The sequence below is a fragment of the Schistocerca cancellata genome, chromosome 1, assembly GCF_023864275.1.
Source record: "Schistocerca cancellata isolate TAMUIC-IGC-003103 chromosome 1, iqSchCanc2.1, whole genome shotgun sequence".
Lineage (NCBI taxonomy): Eukaryota > Metazoa > Arthropoda > Insecta > Orthoptera > Acrididae > Schistocerca > Schistocerca cancellata.
Genome location: NC_064626.1, coordinates 1,165,298,649 through 1,165,319,835, shown reverse-complemented (window position 1 = coordinate 1,165,319,835; position 21,187 = coordinate 1,165,298,649). Strand labels below are relative to the sequence as shown.

The 21,187-nt window shown below is 45.7% G+C and overlaps 1 protein-coding gene and 1 non-coding gene across 2 annotated transcripts in view; both read right to left on the bottom strand.

The window, feature by feature from the left end:
- Positions 1-21,187, bottom strand: part of LOC126093788 (tRNA-dihydrouridine(16/17) synthase [NAD(P)(+)]-like) — a 259,337-nt gene that overhangs the window by 24,128 nt on the left and 214,022 nt on the right. The window contains exons 3-4 of the mRNA XM_049908746.1: positions 11,583-11,742; positions 7,960-8,404 (exon numbers count right to left, since the gene is read on the bottom strand). Coding sequence (XP_049764703.1) covers positions 7,960-8,404; positions 11,583-11,742 — 605 coding nt within the window. The remainder of the gene's footprint in view (positions 1-7,959; positions 8,405-11,582; positions 11,743-21,187) is intronic.
- On the bottom strand, positions 1,700-1,773 carry Trnas-cga (transfer RNA serine (anticodon CGA)). The gene has a single exon. It is a non-coding gene; the product is annotated as a tRNA-Ser (tRNA).

Below are 21,187 nucleotides of genomic sequence, written 5' to 3'. Positions count from 1 at the left end.
TTAAAAAAAAAATTAAGTAAAACCACCGTGAAATGCATGGCACAGGATATGTCTCATTGCACCAGTTATTATGGTTTCTTCCCGCTCCATTCACTTCTGGAGCGTGGGAAGAATGATTGTTTGAATGTATCTGTGCACATTGTAATTATACTAATCTTATCCTCATGATCCCTATTGCGCGATATGAGGTGGTTTGTAGTATATTGGTAGAGTCATCATTTAAAGCCAGTTTTTGAAACTTTGTTAGACGACTTTCTCAAGATAGTTTACTCTTCAAAAGTATGCCGATTCAGTTTCTTGAGCATCTCTGTAACATTGTCCCATGGGTGAAAAAAACCTGTGAACATTTGTGCTGCCCTTCTCCACATACATTCAATATTCCCAATTAATCCTATCTGGTACAGGTCCCACACACTTTAGTAATATTCTAGAACCAGTCACATGAGTGTGTAACGTGTCTCACATGAATATTACAACTGGCTCAAATCAGCCCTGAAGTGGACATGCTTGGCTGTCCTTATCTTTGCCTATCTCACATGTTTGTTCTAAGTCCTTGCACCAAAATCTCTCTCTCTCTCTCTCTCTCTCTCTCTCTCTCACACACACACACACACACACACACACACACACACACACACACACAGAACTTGTACTAGGTGGTCATGTGACACACCAAATGTGCATAAGTTGTAGTTGTCAAGTGGAATGTACTGTATGTGAAAGTAAGTGCAGTAAAATGGGTCAACATGGAGATCTGACAGAATGGCTGAAAGAAAATATCATGTTTGGATGCACCCATGACAACACACCATGAATGAAACTGCCCAATTTGTTAGTGTGTCAATGCAGACTGTCCAATGTGTTTACAAAGAATGGTGTACCACTCGTGGCTGTGTAACATGGCACAAGAAGGGAGATCGTAAAAAGATTCCAAGTGACAGGAACTCAAGATGAATGTCATGCCTTGTTAATGACAATCAGTTTCAAACACAAAGGGAATTGCTGCTGTTAGTGAATGCAGGTCCATCTCAACCAGTTTCTAAATGAACACATAAAGGGGAACATCCTGTGATAGTCATTTTAGAGTTGAGTACCTCACAAGAGGACACTGCTCACTGTCGCACATAAAGCAAACATAGAAACATAGAAACTGGACAGCAGTGCACTGGAGGCCTGCACTGTGGTCTGACAATTTGCAACACTCCCTCTTTTCAATGGTGCAAGGTGTCAAGTGCAACCACAGCACAATGGGGTGTTTAGCCCACAGTGTGTGGAGAGTTTAGTTCAGACTGGACATGGTTCTGTGATGGTTTGCAGGTGTTTTTCATACCACACCTTGGGCCCACTCATTCAGGCAATCAGAATATTTATTGCAACATTCACCATAACCAAGTGTTGTCACCTCTTCTACATCTCCATGATGAGGGTACTACAGGCACTTTTGTCTTCCTTGATGATAACATCAGCTGTAGGCAGCATTCCTGAAGAAATTTTTGGACTCTCTTCCTTGCCCAATTGATGCCATTATTAGGGCAAGAGATGGTGTTACATGGTACTATATGTCATCAACACTCTGCAAACCACAGTAAAGGGCATGGAAAACGGTACTTTCCAATGTACCAGTTATTACGGATTCTCTCCATTCCACCTTTGAAATCCCTTCACGTATGCCGTAATTAATTTAATCGATTAAAACTGTGTGCCGGACCGAGATTCGAACTCGGGACCTTTGCCTTTCGCGGGCAAATGCTCTACCACTGAGCTACCCAAGCACAACTCACGACCATCCCTCACTGCTTCAATTCTGCCAGTACTTCATCTCCTACCTTCCAAACTTCACAGAAGTTTGGAAGGTGCCCTGCTCTTTATACACATTCAGTATTCTGTTAGTTCTATTTGTTACAGGTCTCACACACGTGAAAATGTTCTTTGATGGGTTGCAACAGTGAATTGTATGCACTCACCTTGTAGAGTGATTGACTTTCCCAAGTATTCTACCTATAAACTGAAGCCTGGCATTTGTTTTACCTACAACTTAGTCTATGTGGTCATTCCATTCCATATCCCTCCAAATTTTCATTCATAGCTATCTGTATGAGTTGACTGATTCCAGTGGCTTTATAATAGTTTAGTCATACCATATTACAATTTTTTGTTTTGCAAAGTGCACAATTTGACATTTCTGAGCATTTAAAGCAAATTCTCAATATTTACCTCTTATAAACTCCATCAAGACCACACCAAATATTTCTGGAGTTTCTCCAGACAATACTTTTAAAAAAATCAAACTCACGGATACAAAACAGCTTCAAATGTCTATTAAATATTTGACATTAGGCATGGAAGTGAGCAAAAGGTTATAAAAGGTTTGAAATTATGCTCAAAGTTTGTCGGAAGTTACGAAGCGCCCTCAATATCAAACACTGGATGAGTGAAGTGTGGATACTTTGTGCTCAGCTTTAAGCAAAAGCAAATTCATCTCAGTGTTTGTGACATCATATCTCCTGAAGTTCAAACGCACAAAACCTCTAACAACACTGCTGGTTGAGTTACCATGACTGTAACTGAGGTCGCAAATGCAACAAAACAGTTGACTGCAGGTTAAAGTGTGAGAGCTGACTGTCACCCAATCTGTCAGCAAATTTTGAAAGCAAAAGTTGACGGCCTCTGCAGGAAGCCAGAGAGGCTACAAATCAATTTGAATTCAATGTAGGTGTGTATACGAATTATAAGGACTGCCTGGGATATGTGGATCAATTTGATGCACATGGCCTGCCAAGAAAGTTACTTCATGTATCAAATTGACACAGATGGCAGCCAGTGTGTTAATGAACTGTAATTACAGGACCAAGCAGAAGAGAATAACTCTCCACACACTTGTGTCTCTGTTTTTAATGTGAGGGAGAATTAACAGATCATGTCTGAAGGACACTGTTGTACCTACCTATATCAGTCTGGTTAATTGTTATTTTTGTAACAAACAGAATAAAGTAGCAATCAGAACTAGTTTTATATGATTTTTATAATATTTTTTATTTCAATACTAGTTTTATATCTGCAGCTTCGGCCTTGTGTGTATGCATGTCACATTTACTGCTTGCATCTCCTCCTCCCTCCTCTCACAGTCTATGTCCCTCACCACATGTTCTTTGTCCATTGCCTGCCCCCCACCCCCTCCTCCCTCCCTCTGTCCCTCTACACCTCCTTGCACCCTCTGGCTATCTGCTCCTTCCCTCCATCTCTATCCATCACCTCTTCTGCTCTGACTATCTGGCTCCTCCTCCTCCCTCTCTCTGTTTGGCCACGCCTGTCTGCACGTATACCCCCTGAAATGCATTCCGATACTACCAGTGCACCGTGCCAGTCATACAGGACAGCCTTGACATCAGGCATTTACTGCCAGCCTCACAGTTACCGAACGGATCCACAAGAAAGTGACTTAATATTGCACTGTCATCCTGTTCTGAAACGGGGAGGCCACGACGTTGGGACCACACATTTACTTTGAACTTTGTACACCTTTAGCAGGCCATTAGAAAAACGTAATGTGCAGGTAGTAAAGTGCACTACTCTGGTAATCCGGAGAAAATCGCAGCTCGTGTGTCTGCGTGTAGGAGTAGAACTTTAGAGTTAATGGTGGTCAACTTGTTAGCGTTCGAGCTTCATACGACGAACCTGTACGAATTGACGGTTCGAGTCGCACTCAAACTTAATTTTTAATCTATATTTTTATCATCAATGGTTATATTATTTAATTTACATGTCGTTTAAGAGATAATATAATTTAAAAACCACGTGAATTTGCATGAAGTTTCAGCGAATTTAATGTTATTCGACTAATTTCTATTTTTAATTAAATTTAATTATTAGAACAGACATATTTATAACTGTAGACAAATAAATGAAGAAACGGATAGAGTTTTCCCGAAAATGTTTGCCTGTCATGATTTGTGAAATCCCTTATGCGTGTGATCTGGCAAGGTACCCAGAACTACTTTGCACCTCGACACTTCCAGCTGCAGGCACAGAGGCAGGTCTCATCACTGTAATAAAATAAGGGAAATCAGAACTCGCTCAGAAAGATATAGGTGTTATTTTTTTCCGCACGCCGTACGAGACTGGAATCAGAGAATTGTGAAGGTGGTTTGATGAACCCTCTGCTGAGCACTTAAATGTGATTTGCAGAGTATCGATGTAGATGTAGATTTGGCAGTTGACGTGCATAGAGGTGAGACATTGCTAATATACATCTACATTTATACTCCGCAAGCCACCCAACGGTGTGTGGCGGAGGGCACTTTACGTGCCACTGTCATTACCTCCCGTTCCTGTTCCAGTCACATACGGTTCGCGGGAAGAACAACTACCGGAAAGCCTCCGTGCACGCTCGAATCTCTCTAATTTTACATTCGTGATCTCCTCGGGAGGTATAAGTAGGGGGAAGCAATATATTCGATACCTCATCCAGAAACGCACCCTCTCGAAACCTGGACAGCAAGCTACACCACGATGCAGAGCGCTTCTCTTGCAGAGTCTGCCACTTGAGTTTGCTAAACATCTCCGTAATGCTATCGCACTTACCAAATAACGCTGTGACGAAACGCGCCGCTCTTCTTTGGATCTTCTCTATCTCCTCTGTCAACCCGAGCTTGTACGGATCCCACACTGATGAGCAATACTCAAGTATAGGTCGAATGAGCTTTCTGTAAGCCACCTCCTCAGTTGATGGACTACAGTTTCTAAGGACTCTTCCAATGAATCTCAACCTGGTACCCACCTTACCAACAGTTAATTTTATATGATCATTCAACTTCAAATCATTCTGTACACATACTCCCAGATATTTTACAGAAGTAACTGCTACCAGTGTGTGTTCCGCTATCATATAATCATAGAATAAGGGATCCTATTTGCAATACATTACATTTGTCTATGTTAAGGGTCAGTTGCCACTCCCTGCACCAAGTGCGTATCCGCTGCAATTTTCTAATGCTGCAACTTCTCAGTATACTACAGCATCATCCACGAAAAGCTGCATGGAACTTCCGAGACTATCTACTAGGTCATTTATACATACTGTGAAAAGCAACGCTTCCATAACACTCCCCTGTGGCACACCAGAGATTACTTTAACGACTGTAGACGTCTCTCCATTGAGAACAATATGCTGTGTTCTGTTTGCTAAAAGCTCTTCAATCCAGCCACACAGCTGGTATGATATTCCGTAGGTTCTTACTTTGTTTACCAGGCGACAGTGCGGAACTGTATCGAACGCCTTCCGGAAGTCAAGGAAAATGGCGTCTACCTGGGAGCCGGTATCTAATATTTTCTGGGTCTCATGAACAAATAAAGCGAGTTGGGTCTCACACGATTGCTGTTTCCGGAATCCTTGTTGATTCCTACAGAGTAGATTGTGGGTTTCCAGAAATGACACGATACGCGAGCAAAAGACATACACCCGGACCATATAGTGTAGTTGCAAATATTTTGAGTATCACAGGATTTACGCTCGTACTACGAAAATGAAGTTTTGGGCGGGGCTCGAACCGTCAACTCGTACACGTTCATCTTACGAAGTTCGAGAGCTAACCACTCGACCGCCACGAACTCTAATGTCTGGCATCTACGCACAGATACATTAGTACATGACAGACGTATATAAAACTTCTCTTGCGATTGTCTCGGAATTGTTAGAGTAGTGCACCTTCCGAATTGCACATTGTTGTTTTAAAGGCCTACTATAGTTCAATTCTTTTATCTTGGCGGTTCGCGCATGCTCGCCCAGACGCGGGAGATTGCTGCGTTGCCAGTTGCACGCGCCAATAGAAGCAGCGCCATAGTATAGTTCGCAGGCTTACGTTTAGGGGGGAGCGCGCAGTTTATGAAGTAAAGCCACCACGGCCGCATTAACCCTTTCGCTGCTACAGAGACGTGCTCCCCGCATACCGCGCTGTGCGCGATTTTGTCATCACTGCACTGCTTGCCTGTGCAGACACGTGGTGTTTCGACTGCTTTGACACACTTTATCATTCGATTTCACAAAAACTATTTGGCCCAATAATTTGAGTTTTACACATCTTCTTGACTGATACCTTCCCCCCGTAGTAAACCATTGTACGAAATTTTGAAGAGTTTGCAGAGGTAAAAGTCCACAGCGTATACTTCCCGTATGGTCTATTTTAGTTGCCACTAGAAATTTCAAAAAATTACATTCAAACGAATAAAATTCATAAAGTAAGACACTTCCATATTGTTTTTAAATAAAGAAAATATTAAGCACAGAACATGGTTTGAACTCGGAACCTTTCGCTTAGCAGCCAAAAACTTTCAGCATTACGCTAACGCAGCTCGTCATTCAATTGACCTTCCGAAGGACTTTAAAATAGTACGCAAAATACTGAGAAACACTGTTGGTATGACTATGAATTACTGACGTTTCGCCAAAGTACAATAGGAAAGAAACAATTACCGCTGTTCTTTATTGCGAAAAAGCGGTTAATAAGAATGATACAAACACATTTCCTTGCTATCGTCTGAATTAGGAGGATTATTGCTTGTTTAGTTTAATTAATTAAAAAATTATGAAGCAATTGGTATAAAGAATGATTTTTCAAACTTTCTATGAAAGAAAGCAGTTATAAGAGTCGAGGGGCATGAAAGGGAAGCAGCGGTTGGGAAGGGAGTGAGACAGGGTTGTAGACTGTCCCCGATGTTATTCAATCTGTATATTGAGCAAGCAGTAAAGGAAACAAAAGAACAATTCGGAGTAGGTATTAAAATCCACGGAGAAGAAATAAAAACGTTGAGGTTCGCCGATGACATTGTAATTCTGTCAGAGACAGCGAAGGACTTGGAAGAGTAGTTGAACGGAATGGACAGTGTCTTGAAGGGAGGATATAAGATGAACATCAACAAAAGCAAAACGAGGATAATGGAATGTAGTCGAATTAATTCGGGCGATGCTGAGGAAATTAGATTAGGAAATGAGACACTTAAAGTAGTAAATGAGTTTTGCTATTTGGGGAGCAAAATAATTGATGATGGTCGAAGTAGAGAGGATATAAAATGTAGAGTGGCAATGGCAAGGAAAGCGTTTCTCAAGAAGAGGAATTTGTTAACATGAGTATAGATTTAAGTGTCAGGAAGTCGTTTCTGAAAGTATTTGTATGGAGTGTAGCCATGTATGGAAGTGAAACATGGACGATAAATAGTTTGGACAAGAAGAGAATAGAAGCTTTCGAAGTGTGGTGCTACAGAAGAATGCTGAAGATTAGATGGGTAGATCACGTAACTAATGAGGAGGCATTGAATAGAATTGGGGAGGAGTTTGTGGCACAACTTGACTAGAAGAAGGGACCGGTTGGTAGGACATGTTCTGAGGCATCAAGGGATCACAAATTTAGCACTGGAGGGCAGCGTGGTGGGTAAAAATCGTAGAGGGAGACCAAGAGATGAATACACTAACCAGATTCAGAAGGATGTAGGTTGTAGGAAGTATTGGGAGATGAAGAAGCTTGCACAGGATAGAGTAGCATGGAGAGCTGCATCAAACCAGTCTCAGGACTGAAGACCACAACAACAACAACAACAACAACATGAAAGAAAGTCTGCTATCAAGACATTGCTTTTGTTCAATTACTTTATTTACGACTGAACGTTTCTAAAACTGAAGACACTAGTCCGTGCTCTGCACTGCAGTCGAGCTCTGGCATCTGTTCATTGGCTGACTCGTGTTTTGTGACGTCAGATGCGCAGAACGAACGTAAACTCGGTCGCCATCGTAAATGACGCGCACTTTAGAGGTGCACAGAAGTGATGCCAACGTCGCGGACTCTCCTTGTGAGCCACGTTTAAAACTTCATGTCGGGGTAGTTTAAAATCAAATGAAAAAATTTGAACCGAATAGGCAAGCAGGCAGGCGAGAAAGCGACGTAATGGGAAGGCGTGGTGGCGACTGACCAGTGCTGGAAGAGCTTGAAGAGGTGGCCGCGCGCGACGGAGGGCGGGCAGGGGTGCCGCGCGGCGAGCTGCAGGTAGCGCAGCGCGGGCTCCCAGGCGGGCGGCGAGCGGCCCGCGAACAGCGCCGGGTTGCGCAGCTGGCCCTCGGCGCTCATGACGGCGGCGGCGGCCGTCTCGCGCAGGCAGCGGCGCGCGTCCGCCAGGCAGCGCACGTTGCCGTTGGCGACGACGGGCACGCGCACGGCGCGCGCCACCGCCGCGATGTGCGGCCACGAGGCCAGGCCGGTCAGCGGGCCGCGCTGCTCGCGCGTGCGCCCGTGCACGGCCAGCAGCTGGCAGCCCGCAGACTCCAGCATGCGCGCGTACGCCACCGTGCGCTCCACCTCGGCGAACACGCGGATCTTGCACGTCACCGGCACGCGCAGCGCGCGCCGCAGCGAACTCACTGCAACACGACGCGCATCCCTCCCACAGCCGTCCACATACGGGGGATAGCCAAAACAATGAGAATACCTGGTTTAATAATACGGGGTTGGACCCCCATTTGCCTATAATACAGCTGCGACTCTTCTTCGAATACTGGTGAATAATAAATATGCACAATGTCATCAAAACTATCCGGACACTTGGCTGAATATTACACTACTGGCCATTAAAATTGCTACACCAAGAAGAAATGCAGATGATAAACGGGTATTCATTGCGCAAATACAGGATGTTACAAAAATGTACGGCCAAACTTTCAGGAAACATTTCTCACACACAAATAAAGAAAAGATATTACGTGGACATGTGTCCGGAAACGCTTAATTTCCATGTTAGAGCTCATTTTAGTTTCGTCAGTATTACTGTACTTCCTCGATTCACCGCCAGTTGGCCCAATTGAAGGAAGGTAATGCTGACTTCGGTGCTTGTGTTAACATGCGACTCATTGCTCTACAGTACTAGCATTGTTGGTGATGTCTTGATTGGGTCTCATGTTCTTCCACCTACGCTCAATGGAGCACGTTATCATGATATCATACGGGATACTCTACCTGTGCTGCTAGAACATGTGCCTTTACAAGTACGAAATAACATGTGGTTCATGCACCATGGAGTTCCTGCACAGTTCAGTCAAAGTGTTCGTACGCTTCTCAACAACAGGTTCGGTGACCGATGGATTGGTAGAGGCGGACCAAGTCCATGGCCTCCACGCTCTCCTGACCTCAACCCTCTTGACTTTTATTTGTGGGGGCATTTGAAAGCTCTTGTCTACGCAACCCCGGTACCAAATGTAGAGACTCTTCGTGCTCGTATTGTGGACGACTGTGATACAATACGCCATTCTCCATGGCTGCATCAGCGCATCAGGGATTCCATGCGACGGAGGGGGGGATGCATGTATCTTCGCTAACGAAGGACATTTTGAACATTTCCTGTGACAAGTGTTTCCATTCCACGATTAATGTGATTTGAAGAGAAGTAATAAAATGAGGTCTAACATGGAAAGTAAGCGTTTCCGAACACATGTCCACATAACATATTTTCTTTCTTTGTGTGTCAGGAATGTTTCCTGAAAGTTTGGCCGTACCTTTTTGTAACACCCTGTATATTATACTAGTACTGACATGTGATTACATTTTCACGAAATTTGGGTGCATAGATCCTGAGAAATCAGTACCCAGAACAACCAACTCTGGCCGTAATAACGGCCTTGATACGCCTGGGCATTGAGTCAAACAAAGCTTAGATGGCATGAACAGGTGCAGCTGCCCATGCAGCTTCAACACGATACCATAGTTCATCAAGAGTAGTGACTGGCGTATTGTGACGAGCCAGTTGCTAGGCCACCATTGACCAGACGTTTTCAATTGGTGGGAGATCTGGAAAATGTGCTGGCCAGGGCAGCAGTCGAACATTTTCTGTATCCAGAAAGGCCCGTACAGGTCCTGCAACATGCGGTCGTGCATTATTCTGCTGAAATGTAGGGTGTCGCAGGGATCGAATGAAGGGTAGAGCCACGGGTAGTAACGCATCTGAAATGTGACGTCCACTGTTCAAAGTGCCGTCAATGCGAACAAGAGGTGACCGAGACGTGTAACCAGTGGCACCCCATACCAGCACGCCGGGTTATACGCCAGTATGGCGATGACGAATACACGCTTCCAATGTGCGTTCACCGTGATGTCGCCAAACATGGATGCCGACCATCACGATGCTGTAAACAGAGCCTGGGTTCATCCGAAAAAATGACGTTTTGCCATTCGTGCACCCAGGTTCGTTGTTGAGTACACCATCGCAGGCGCTTCTGTCTGTGATGCAGCGACTAGGGTAACCGCAACCATGGTCTCCGAGCTGATAGTCCATGCTCAAGCAAACGTCGTCGAACTGATTGTCCGATTGTAGCCTATCGCGATTGCGGTTTATCGCACCGCGACATAGCTGCTCGCGTTGGTCGAGATCCAATGACTGTTAGTAGAATATGGAATCGGTGGGTTCAGGAGGGTAATACGGAACGCCGTGTTGGATCCCAACGGCCTCGTATCACTAGCAGTCGAGATGACAGGCATTTTATCCACATGGCTGTAACGGATCATGCAGCCACCTCTCGATCCCTGAGCCAACAGATGGGGACGTTTGCAAGACAACAACCATCTGCACGAACAGTTCGATGACGTTTGCAGCAGCATGGACTATCAGCTCAGAGACCATGGCTGTGGTTACCGTTAACGCTGCATCACAGTCAGGAGCGCCTGCGATGGTGTATTCAACGACGAACCTGGGTGCACGAATCCAGGTTCTGTTTACAGCATCAGGATGGTCGCATCCGTGTTTGGCGACGTCGCGGTGAACGCACATTGGAAGCGTGTATTCGTCATCGCCGTACTGGCATATCACCCGGCGTGATGGTATGGGGTGCCATTGGTTACAGGTCTCGGCCACTTCTTTTTCGCATTGACGGCACTTGGAACAGTGGACGTCACATTTCAGATGCGTTACGACCCGTGGCTCTACCCTTCATTCGATCCCTGCGAAACCCTACATTTCAGCAGGATAATGCACGACGGCATGTTGCAGGTCCTGTTCGGGCCTTTCTGGATAGAGAAAATGTTCGACTGCTGCCCTGGCCGGCACATTCTCCAGATCTCTGACTAATTGAAAACGTCTGGTCAATGGTGGCCGAGCAACTAGCTCGTCACAATACGCCAATCACTACTCTTGATGAACTGTGGTATCGTGTTGAAGCTACATGGGCGGCTGTACCTGTACACGCCATGCAAGCTCTGTTTGACTCAATGCCCAGGCGTATCAAGGTCGTTATTACGGCCAGAGTTGGTTGTTCTGGATACTGATTTCTCAGGATCTATGCACCCAAATTGCGTGAAAATGTAATCACATGTCAGTTCAAGTATAATATATTTGTCCAATGAATACCCGTTTATCATCTGCGTTTCGTCTTGGTATAGCAATTTAATGGCCAGTAGTGTAGAATAAAAGGTGGATTAAAAAAAAAAAAAGTAGTGTGCATTTCTTTTGGAGTGACCCTCGTATTCCCTATTACACTGTCAAATTTCTTTGACATAAATATACGACATATCAACTTTGATCAAAGATATCTCGTAGTGTGGCGCCGGACTCACCGATGTCGGCGAGCAGCGGCCAGTCGTCCTGCAGGAAGGCGCCGTAGCGGCCGCGGCGCGCGATGGCCTGCGGGCAGCCCAGGTTGACGTCGATGGCGTCGCAGTGGTCCTGCGCCAGCAGCGCCGCCGACACCAGCGTCTCGGGGCAGTTGCCGCACAGCTGCAAGGCAGGCGCACACACACATATATAAACACACACACCACTCTGCCCTGCCGCTATGGTGGCACCCTCCGTAAAGCACTCAACCGCAACATAGATGACAGAGGGATAGAAAAACAATTAAAATCGCTCAAAAGAGGAAAGGCAGCTGCACCTGATGGGATACCAGTTCGATTTTACACAGAGTACGCGAAGTAACTTGCCCCCCCCCCCCTCTTGCAGCGGTGTACCGTAGGTATCTAGAAGAGCGTAGCGTTCCAAAGGATTGGAAAAGGGCACAGGTCATCCCCGTTTTCAAGAAGGGACGTCGAACAGATGTGCAGAACTATAGACCTATATCTCTAACGTCGATCAGTTGTAGAATTTTGGAACACGTATTGTGTTCGAGTATAATGACTTTTCTGGAGACTAGAAATCTACTCTGGAGGAATCATTATAGGTTTCGAAAAAAACGATCGTATGAAACCCAGCTCGCGCAATTCGTCCACGAGACTCAGAGGGCCATAGACACGGGTTCCCAGGTAGATGCCGTGTTTCTTGACTTCCGCAAGGCGTTCGATACAGTTCCCCATAGTCCTTTAATGAACAAAATAAGAGCATACGGACCATCAGACCAATTGTGTGATTGGATTGAAGAGTTCCTAGATAACAGAACGCAGCATGTCATTCTCAATGGAGAGAAGTCTTCCGAAGTAAGAGTGATTTCAGGTGTGCTGCAGGGGACTGTCGTAGGACCGTTGCTATTCACAATATACATAAATGACTGTGTGGATAACATCGGAAGTTCACTGAGGCTTTTTGCGGATGTTGCTATAGTATATCGAGAGGTTGTAACAATGGAAAATTGTACTGAAATGCAGGAGGTTCTGCAACGAATTGACGCATGGTGCAGGGAATGGCAATTGAATCTCAATGTAGACAAGTGTAATGTGCTGCAAATACACAGAAAGATAGATCCTTTATCATTTAGCTACAATATAGCAGGTCAGCAACTGGAAGAAGTTAATTCCATAAATTATATGGGAGTAGGCATTAGGAGTAATTTAAAATGGAATGACCATACAAAACTAATCGTCGGTAAAGCAGATGCCAGACTGAGATTCATCGGAAGAATCCTATGGAAATGCAATCCGAAAACAAGGGAAGTAGGTTATAGTGCACTTGTTCGCCCACTGCTTGAATACTGCTCACCAGTGTGGGATCCGTACCAGATAGGGTTGATAGTAGAGATAGAGAAGATCCAACGGAGAGCAGCGCGCTTCGTTACAGGATTATTTAGTAATCGCGAAAGCGTTACGGAGATGATAGATAAACTCCAGTGGAAGAGTCTGCAAGAGAGACGCTCAGTAGCTCGGTACGGCCTTTTGTTGAAGTTTCGAGAACATACCTTCACCGAGGAGCCAAGCAGTATATTGCTCCCTCCTACGTGTATCTCGCGAAGAGACCATGAGGATAAAATCAGTGAGATTAGAGCCCACACAGAGGCATACCGATAATCTTTCTTTCCACGAACAATACGAGATTGGAATAGAAGGGAGGACCGATAGAGGTACTCAAAGTACCCTCCGCCACACACCGTCAGGTGGCTTGCGGAGTATGGATGTAGATGTGGGTATACATGTAGAACACCTACAGAGGCTGGACAAGAAAGATCAACTCGCACGTGTGCATACGGGAAGTCATAAACTTTTCATTACAAACTCCAAAACTAAAAAAATTACGCAATTAATTTGTTGTTTATTTGCAGGTTCTGTGCGAGGCAGTCAAACAGGAAGATTTGAGGACTGGCTCGCTGCCATGGTGGGGCCTAGCAGGAGTGGGGGACTTAACCTTGGGTGTTTAGACAGGTGAAAGTTTTACAAGGGCGTGGAGGTCAGTCCAGTGCGCAACGTGCTGAGGGAGTTATGCTTTCATTTCAGCCCACATTTTATCATATTGCATCTTACACAGTACGAAGGCTGCACCCCACAAACGACAGACGGCCGGAGAGCATGAGAACGAAGTCGAGTCAGGCTGAAGTACGCGTAGAAAGCGGTGGTTCTGTTAGAAACAACGTCAAGTCCATAACTCTGATTATAATTACTGTTTAAATGTTGGTGCGGAGTTCCGACTAAGATGATGAAATTATCCACACTGGCGGGTTTCAACTTACGATTTCAAAAACCCAACTTTCACACTAAAAAACTTCAGTTGATGTTATACAGGGTGTCCCATTTATCTTGACCACCCTACATAACTGTTTCTCCAGATGCAAATTACAAAATGTTTCAAAATGGTTCAAATGGCTCTGAGCACTATGGGACTTAAAATCTATGGTCATCAGTCCCCTAGAACTTAGAACTACTTAAACCTAACTAACCTAAGGACATCACACAACAACCGGTCATCACGAGGCAGAGAAAATCCCTGACCCCGCCGGGAATCGAACCCGGGAACCCAGGCGCGGGAAGCGAGAACGCTACCGCACGACCACGAGCTGCGGACTACAAATTGTTTCAAGCAAATGTTCTTCAGCTGTCAGGGGGACATCAATCAGCATGACTGCCTTCGTTGTAGCTCTGTTTTTTTTTCCTACAAAGATATGAACAGCGGTATGACTTTTTTAAATGGCATCCTGTACTTTTTATTCGGTAATTCATTTCCTCACCTAAAGACCTATTCAAAAATGTATCACAATGTACCATTCACAGAAACACAACGTTATTAATTACATAATACAACATTGACTTTGAACCCGGGATCACAAACTCGTCCAATTGCTGGAGTTGTCAGAAAACAAATGGAAACCAAGTAAATACATAACACAAATTTGACTTTGACTCTCCTGTACCATTGCCCAGGAGGAGAACATTCAAAGGTGCTCAAAGTGGTGACCCTGGACACCGATACACTGGTGCACTCGTTGAATGAAAGAATTATTTACTGCTACCAGTGTTGCCTGCTGAAGAGCATTACAAGCAAACACGATACGTTCCTGCATGTCCTCTGGAGTTGTTGCAATATCGCAGTAGACAACGTCTTTAATGCATCCCCAAAGAAAAAAGTCCAGAGGATTTAAATCAGGAGACCTAGCAGGCCAAGTAACTGTTCCTCCTCGACCAATCCATCTGACAGGATACCTTCGGTTGAGAATACAACGTGCACGCAAGGTATTACGTGCTGGACATCTATCGTGTTGATACCACATAAGCATTCTGGTTCTTAGCGGCACTTCATCCACAAGAGGAGGAAGAATTCGTCTGAGGAAGTTGGCATACGCTGTGCCGCTTAGACTACCATTGATGAAATTGTAGTACCAAGTATCCCATACCAGACGTTAACTCTCCAATGACGCTGCTGTTCCACCTGTCTAAGCCTTCGTGGGTTGTCGCACGACAAATAATGTATGTTCCTTGTATTTACCAGTCCTTAGTTTGAGAAGGAACATTCATCGGTAAACAGAACACTGGAGAAGAGGTTCAGGTTGCCGAGGATTTGCTGCTATGCCCACTGACAGAACTACACGATTCTGGAAATCATTCCCATGCAATTCTTGATGTAGGTGAACATGGTAAGGATTGAACCGGTGGCGTCTAAGAATACGATGTACAATGGTTTTAGGAATGCCAATCTCGTGTTAAGCTGTGATGAGCTCACATGTGGATTCATAGCAATGGAAGCGAGAACAGTAACTTCAGCAACTTCGTCTCGAGTGCTACGACGATTGCATTGTCATGGGGGATTGAAACTTCCCATTTCCTGAAGCGTCGCAACAAGACGAGAAAACATCCGTCGAGAAGGTGGGTTCTTATCAGGATATCTCTCTCTGTACAGTTTCGCTGCCTGCGTAGCATTTCGCCTACCTCCAATAACAACAACAATAATAATAAAAAAACATGTCAATGCAGTTTGTAGGAAGGACAGCCTTTACTGCATGCCTACTCTACACAACAGTATTTAAAAGAACTAAACTACTGTACTAAATGTACCCGTACATAAGAAAACAGTATTGGAATTACTGTTCTGCTAACTTTCATTCGCCTTAGAAACCATGGACCCTGCCGTTAGTGGGGAGGCTTGCGTGCCTCAGCGATACAGACAGCCGCACCGTAGGTGCAACCACAACGGATGGTTATCTGTTGAGAGGCCAGACAAACGTGTGGTTCCTGAAGAGGCCTTTTTAGTAGTTGCAGAGGCAACGGTCTGCATGATTGACTGATCTGGCCTTGCAGCACTAACCAAAACGGCCTTGCTGTGCTGGTACTGCGAAAGGCTGAAAGCAAGGGGAAACTACAGCCGTAATTTTTCCCGTGCGCATACAGCTTTGCTGTATGGTTAAATGATGATGGCGTCCTCTTAGGTAAAATTGTCCCCCAATCGGATCTCCGGGCGGGGACTACTCAGCAGGACGTCGTTATCAGGAGAAAGAAAACGGGCGTTCTACGGATCGGAGCGTGGCATGTCAGATCCCTTAATCGGGCAGGTAGGTTAGAAAATTTAAAAATTGAAATGGATAGGTTAAAGATAGATACAGTGGGAATGAGTAAAGTTCGGTGACAGGAGGAACAAGACTACTGATCAGGTGAATACAGGATTATAAATACAAAATCAAATAGGAGTAATGCAGGAGTAGGTTTAATAATGAATAAAAAATAGGAATGCGGGTAACCTACTACAAAGAGCATAATGACCGCATTATTGTGTCCAAGATAGATACGAAGCCCACGCCTACCACAGTAGTACATGTTTATATGCCAATTAGCTCCGCAGATGACGAAGAGATTGATGAAATGTATTACGAGATATAAGGAATTATTCAGGTAGTGAAGGGAGACGAAAATGTAATAGTCTTGGGAGACGAAAATTTAATAGTCTTGGGTGACTGGAATTCGATAGTAGGAAAAGGAAGAGAAGGAGAGGTAAAAGGAGAATATGGAATGGGGGTAAGGAATGAAAGAGGAAGCCGCCTGGTATAATTTTGCACAGAGCATAACTTAATTATGGCTAACACTCGGTTCAAGAATCATGAAAGAAGGTTGTATACACGGAAGAGCCCTGGAGATACTGGAAAGATTCAGATAGATTATATAATGGTAAGACAGAGATTTAGGAACCAGGTTTCAAACTGTAAGACATTTCCAGGGGCAGATGTTGACTCTGACCACAATCTATTGGTTATGAACTGTAGATTAAAACTGAAGAAACTGCAAAAAGGTGGGAGTTTAAGAAAATGAGACCTGGATAAACTGACAGAACAAGAGGTTGTAGAGAGTTTCAGGGAGAGCATTAGGGAAAGATTGACAAGAATGGGGGAAAGTAAATCAGTAGAAGAAGAATGGGTAGCTTTGAGAGACGAAATAGTGAAAGCAGCATAGCATCACGTAGGTAAAACGACGAGGGCTAGTAGAAATCCTTGGGTAATAGAAGATATACTGAATTTCATTGATGAAAGGAGAAAATATAAAAATGCAGTAAATGAGGCAGGCAAAAAGGAATACAAACGTCTCAAAAATGAGATCGACAGGAAGTGCAAAATGGCTAAGTAGGGATGGCTAGAGGACAAATGTAAGGATGTAGAGGCATATATCAGTAGGGGTAAGATAGATACTGCCTACATGAAAATTAAAGAGACCTTTGGAGAAAAGAGAACCACTTGTAAGAATATCAAGAGCTCAGATTGAAAACCACTTCTAAGCAAAGAAGGGAAAGCAGAAAGGTGGAAGGAGTATATAGAGGGTCTATACAAGGGAGATGTTCTTAAGGACAATATTATGGAAATGGAAGAGGATGTAGATGAAGATGAAATGGGAGATAGGATACTGCGTGAAGAGTTTGACAGAGCACTGAAAGACCTGAGTCGAAACAAGGCCCCCGGAGTAGACAACATTCCATTAGAACTACTGACAGCCTTGGGAGAGCCAGTCCTGGCAAAACTCTACCATCTGGTGAGCAAGATGTATGAGACAGGCGAAATACCCTCAGACTTCAAGAAGAATATAATAATTCCAATCCCAAAGAAAGTAGGTCTTGACAGATGTGAAAATTACCGAACTGTCAGTTTAATAAGTCACGGCTGCAAAATAATAACACGAATTCTTTACAGACGAATGGGAAAAACTGGTAGAAGCCGACCTGGGGGAAGATCAGTTTGGATTCCGTAGAAATGTTGGAACACGTGAGGCAATACTGACCGTACAACTTATCTTAGAAGATAGATTAAGTAAAGGCAAACCTACGTTTCTAGCATTTGTAAACTTAGAGAAAGCTTTTGACAATGTTGACTGGAATGCTCTCTTTCAAATTCTGAAGGTGGCAGGGGTAAAATACAGGGAGCGAAAGGCACTAATTACTCTGAAGTCGCCGCAATTTATGATGGTCCCCTTGACATTACTCAAGACTGGACGTGATTCTTAATAGCGTGTGTTGACAACTGCAGGATGATCATTAGTTTCTGTGGACGTGCTAAATACGTCTCCCCGAAGCATCCCATACGTGCTCGATGTGCTGAGTGGGGAAATGGGCAGGCCAGTCCATTCACCGAGTACCCTCTCGTTCCAAGATCTCCCCCACCTGCGCTGGAGCATGCATTCGGGCACTGCCATCCGTAAAAAGAAAGTCAGGGTCGAGAGCCCCCCGGAAAAGACGGACAGGGGAAGGACTTCAGTGTCACAATAACGTTGACCGGAGAGTGTATCTTGTCCAGTGATTTGGAGATCACTTTGCGTAGCAGTATACCCCTCCACACCGTAACAGTTGACCCACCAAAACTATCAAGTTTGACAGTGCTGGGCCCACCCTCAAACGGTGAGAGGTGGGAACACGTAATGCACCCCAGGAATATGTCGAACATGATCGTTTTGGTGATTGAGGTGTTGTAATGTGGGGGGGGGGGGGGGGGCATAATGTTGCATAGGCGGACCGACCTCCAAATCTTTGGGCTCACCGCATGATGTTCCTGCGTCACTGTATTCCTTCCCCATCTCCGTCTTTTCAGGGATTCATTCGCCGCTGCCTTCATTTTTATGGATGACAATGCGCGACCGCATTGAACTGAGGAGGTGAAGGATCTCACGAAACGAGAGGATATTCGGCGTATCGACTGGCCGGCCCATTCCCCCGAGTTAAATCCCACCGAACACTTGTGGGATGCGTTGTGGAGATGTAGGGCAGCACGACCACATGCACCAAAGACCGTCCAGCAGTTGCCAACCGTGTTGGTTGGGACATGAAACGCCGTACAACAAACTGCTTATCAATCTTGTGGCCAGCAGAGGAGCACGCTGCATAGCACGCATTGCCATCTGTGGTGATCACACACCCTATTAAGAACCATGGTCCGCTTTTAGTAATGTTCAGTGGAGGATCATGAATCTCGGTGACTTCAATGTAATTATAATCTCTGAATAAATCTGTCCATCGCGTTCGTCTCAGTGCGTATTTCTTTCAGTTGCTTTCTGTGCTGTACTGTAACAGAGGTTTCTACGCAGAAGAACCAAAGAAACTGGTATACCTGCCTAGCATCGTGAAGGGCCCCACGAGAACGTAGAAGTGCCGCAACATGACACGGCAGGGATTCGCCTAATGTCTGAAGTAGTGCTGGAGGGAATTGACACCATGAATCGTGCAGGGCTGTCCACAAATCCGTAAGAGTATGACGGGGTAGAGCTCTCTTCTGATCAGCACGTTGCAAAGCATCCCAGATAAGCTCAATAATGTTCATGACTGGGGAGTCTGGTGGCGAACGGGAGTGTTTAAACTCAGAAGAGTGTTCTTGGAGCCACTCTGCAGAAATTCTGGACGTGTGGGATGTCGCATTGTCCTGCTGGAATTGCCCATGTCCGTCAGAAAGCACAATCGACATGAATGGATGCAGGTGATCAGACAGGATGCTTACGTACGTGTTACCGGTCAGAGTCGTATCTAGGCGTATCAGGGGTCCTATATCACTCCAACTGCACAGGCCCCACACCATTACAGAGCCTCAACCAGCTTGAACAGCTCCCTGCTGACATGCAGGGTCCATGGATTAATGATGTTGTCTTCATACCCGTACACGTCCATTCGCTTGATTCAATTTGAAACGCGACTCGTCCGACCAGGCAGCATGTGTCCAGTCATCAACAGTCCAACGTCGGTGCTGACCGGCCCAGGCGAGGCGTAAAGCCTTGTGCTGCGCAGTCGTCAACGGTACACGAGTCGGCCTTCGGCTCCGAAAGCCCATAACGATGATGTTTCGTTGAATGGTTCGAACGCCGACACTTGCTGATGGCCCAGCATTTAAATCTGCAGCAATTTGCGGAAGGGTTGCCTTTCTGTCACGTTGACCGATTCTCCTCAGTCGTCGTTGCTCACGTTCTTGCAGGATCTTTTTCCCGGCCGCAGCGATGTGGGACATCTGATATTTTACCGGATTCCTGATATTCACGGTACACTCGTGAAATGGTCGTACGGGAAAATCCTCACTTCATCGCTACTTCGGAGATGCTGTGTCCTATTGCTCGTGCACCGACTACACTCCTGGAAATTGAAATAAGAACACCGTGAATTCATTGTCCCAGGAAGGGGAAACTTTATTGACACATTCAGATACATCACATGATCACACTGACAGAACCACAGGCACATAGACACAGGCAACAGAGCATGCACAATGTCGGCACTAGTACAGTGTATATTCACCTTTCGCAGCAATGCAGGCTGCTATTCTCCCATGGAGACGATCGTAGAGATGCTGGATGTAGTCCTGTGGAACGGCTTGCCATGCCATTTCCACCTGGCGCCTCAGTTGGACCAGCGTTCGTGCTGGACGTGCAGACCGCGTGAGACGACGCTTCATCCAGTCCCAAACATGCTCAATGGGGGACAGATCCGGAGATCTTGCTGGCCAGGATAGTTGACTTACACCTTCTAGAGCACGTTGGGTGGCACGGGATACATGCGAACGTGCATTGTCCTGTTGGAACAGCAAGTTCCCTTGCCGGTCTAGGAATGGTAGAACGATGGGTTCGATGACGGTTTGGATGTACCGTGCACTATTCAGTGTCCCCTCGACGATCACCAGTGGTGTACGGCCAGTGTAGGAGATCGCTCCCCACACCATGATTCCGGGTGTTGGCCCTGTGTGCCTCGGTCGTATGCAGTCCTGATTGTGGCGCTCACCTGCACGGCGCCAAACACGCATACGACCATCATTGGCACCAAGGCAGAAGCGACTCTCATCGCTGAAGACGACACGTCTCCATTCGTCCCTCCATTCACGCCTGTCGCGACACCACTGGAGGCGAGCTGCACGATGTTGGGGCGTGAGCGGAAGACGGCCTAACGGTGTGCGGGACCGTAGCCCAGCTTCATGGAGACGGTTGCGAATGGTCCTCGCCGATACCCCAGGAGCAACAGTGTCCCTAATTTGCTGGGAAGTGGCGGTGCGGTCCCCTACGGCACTGCGTAGGATCCTACGGTCTTGGCG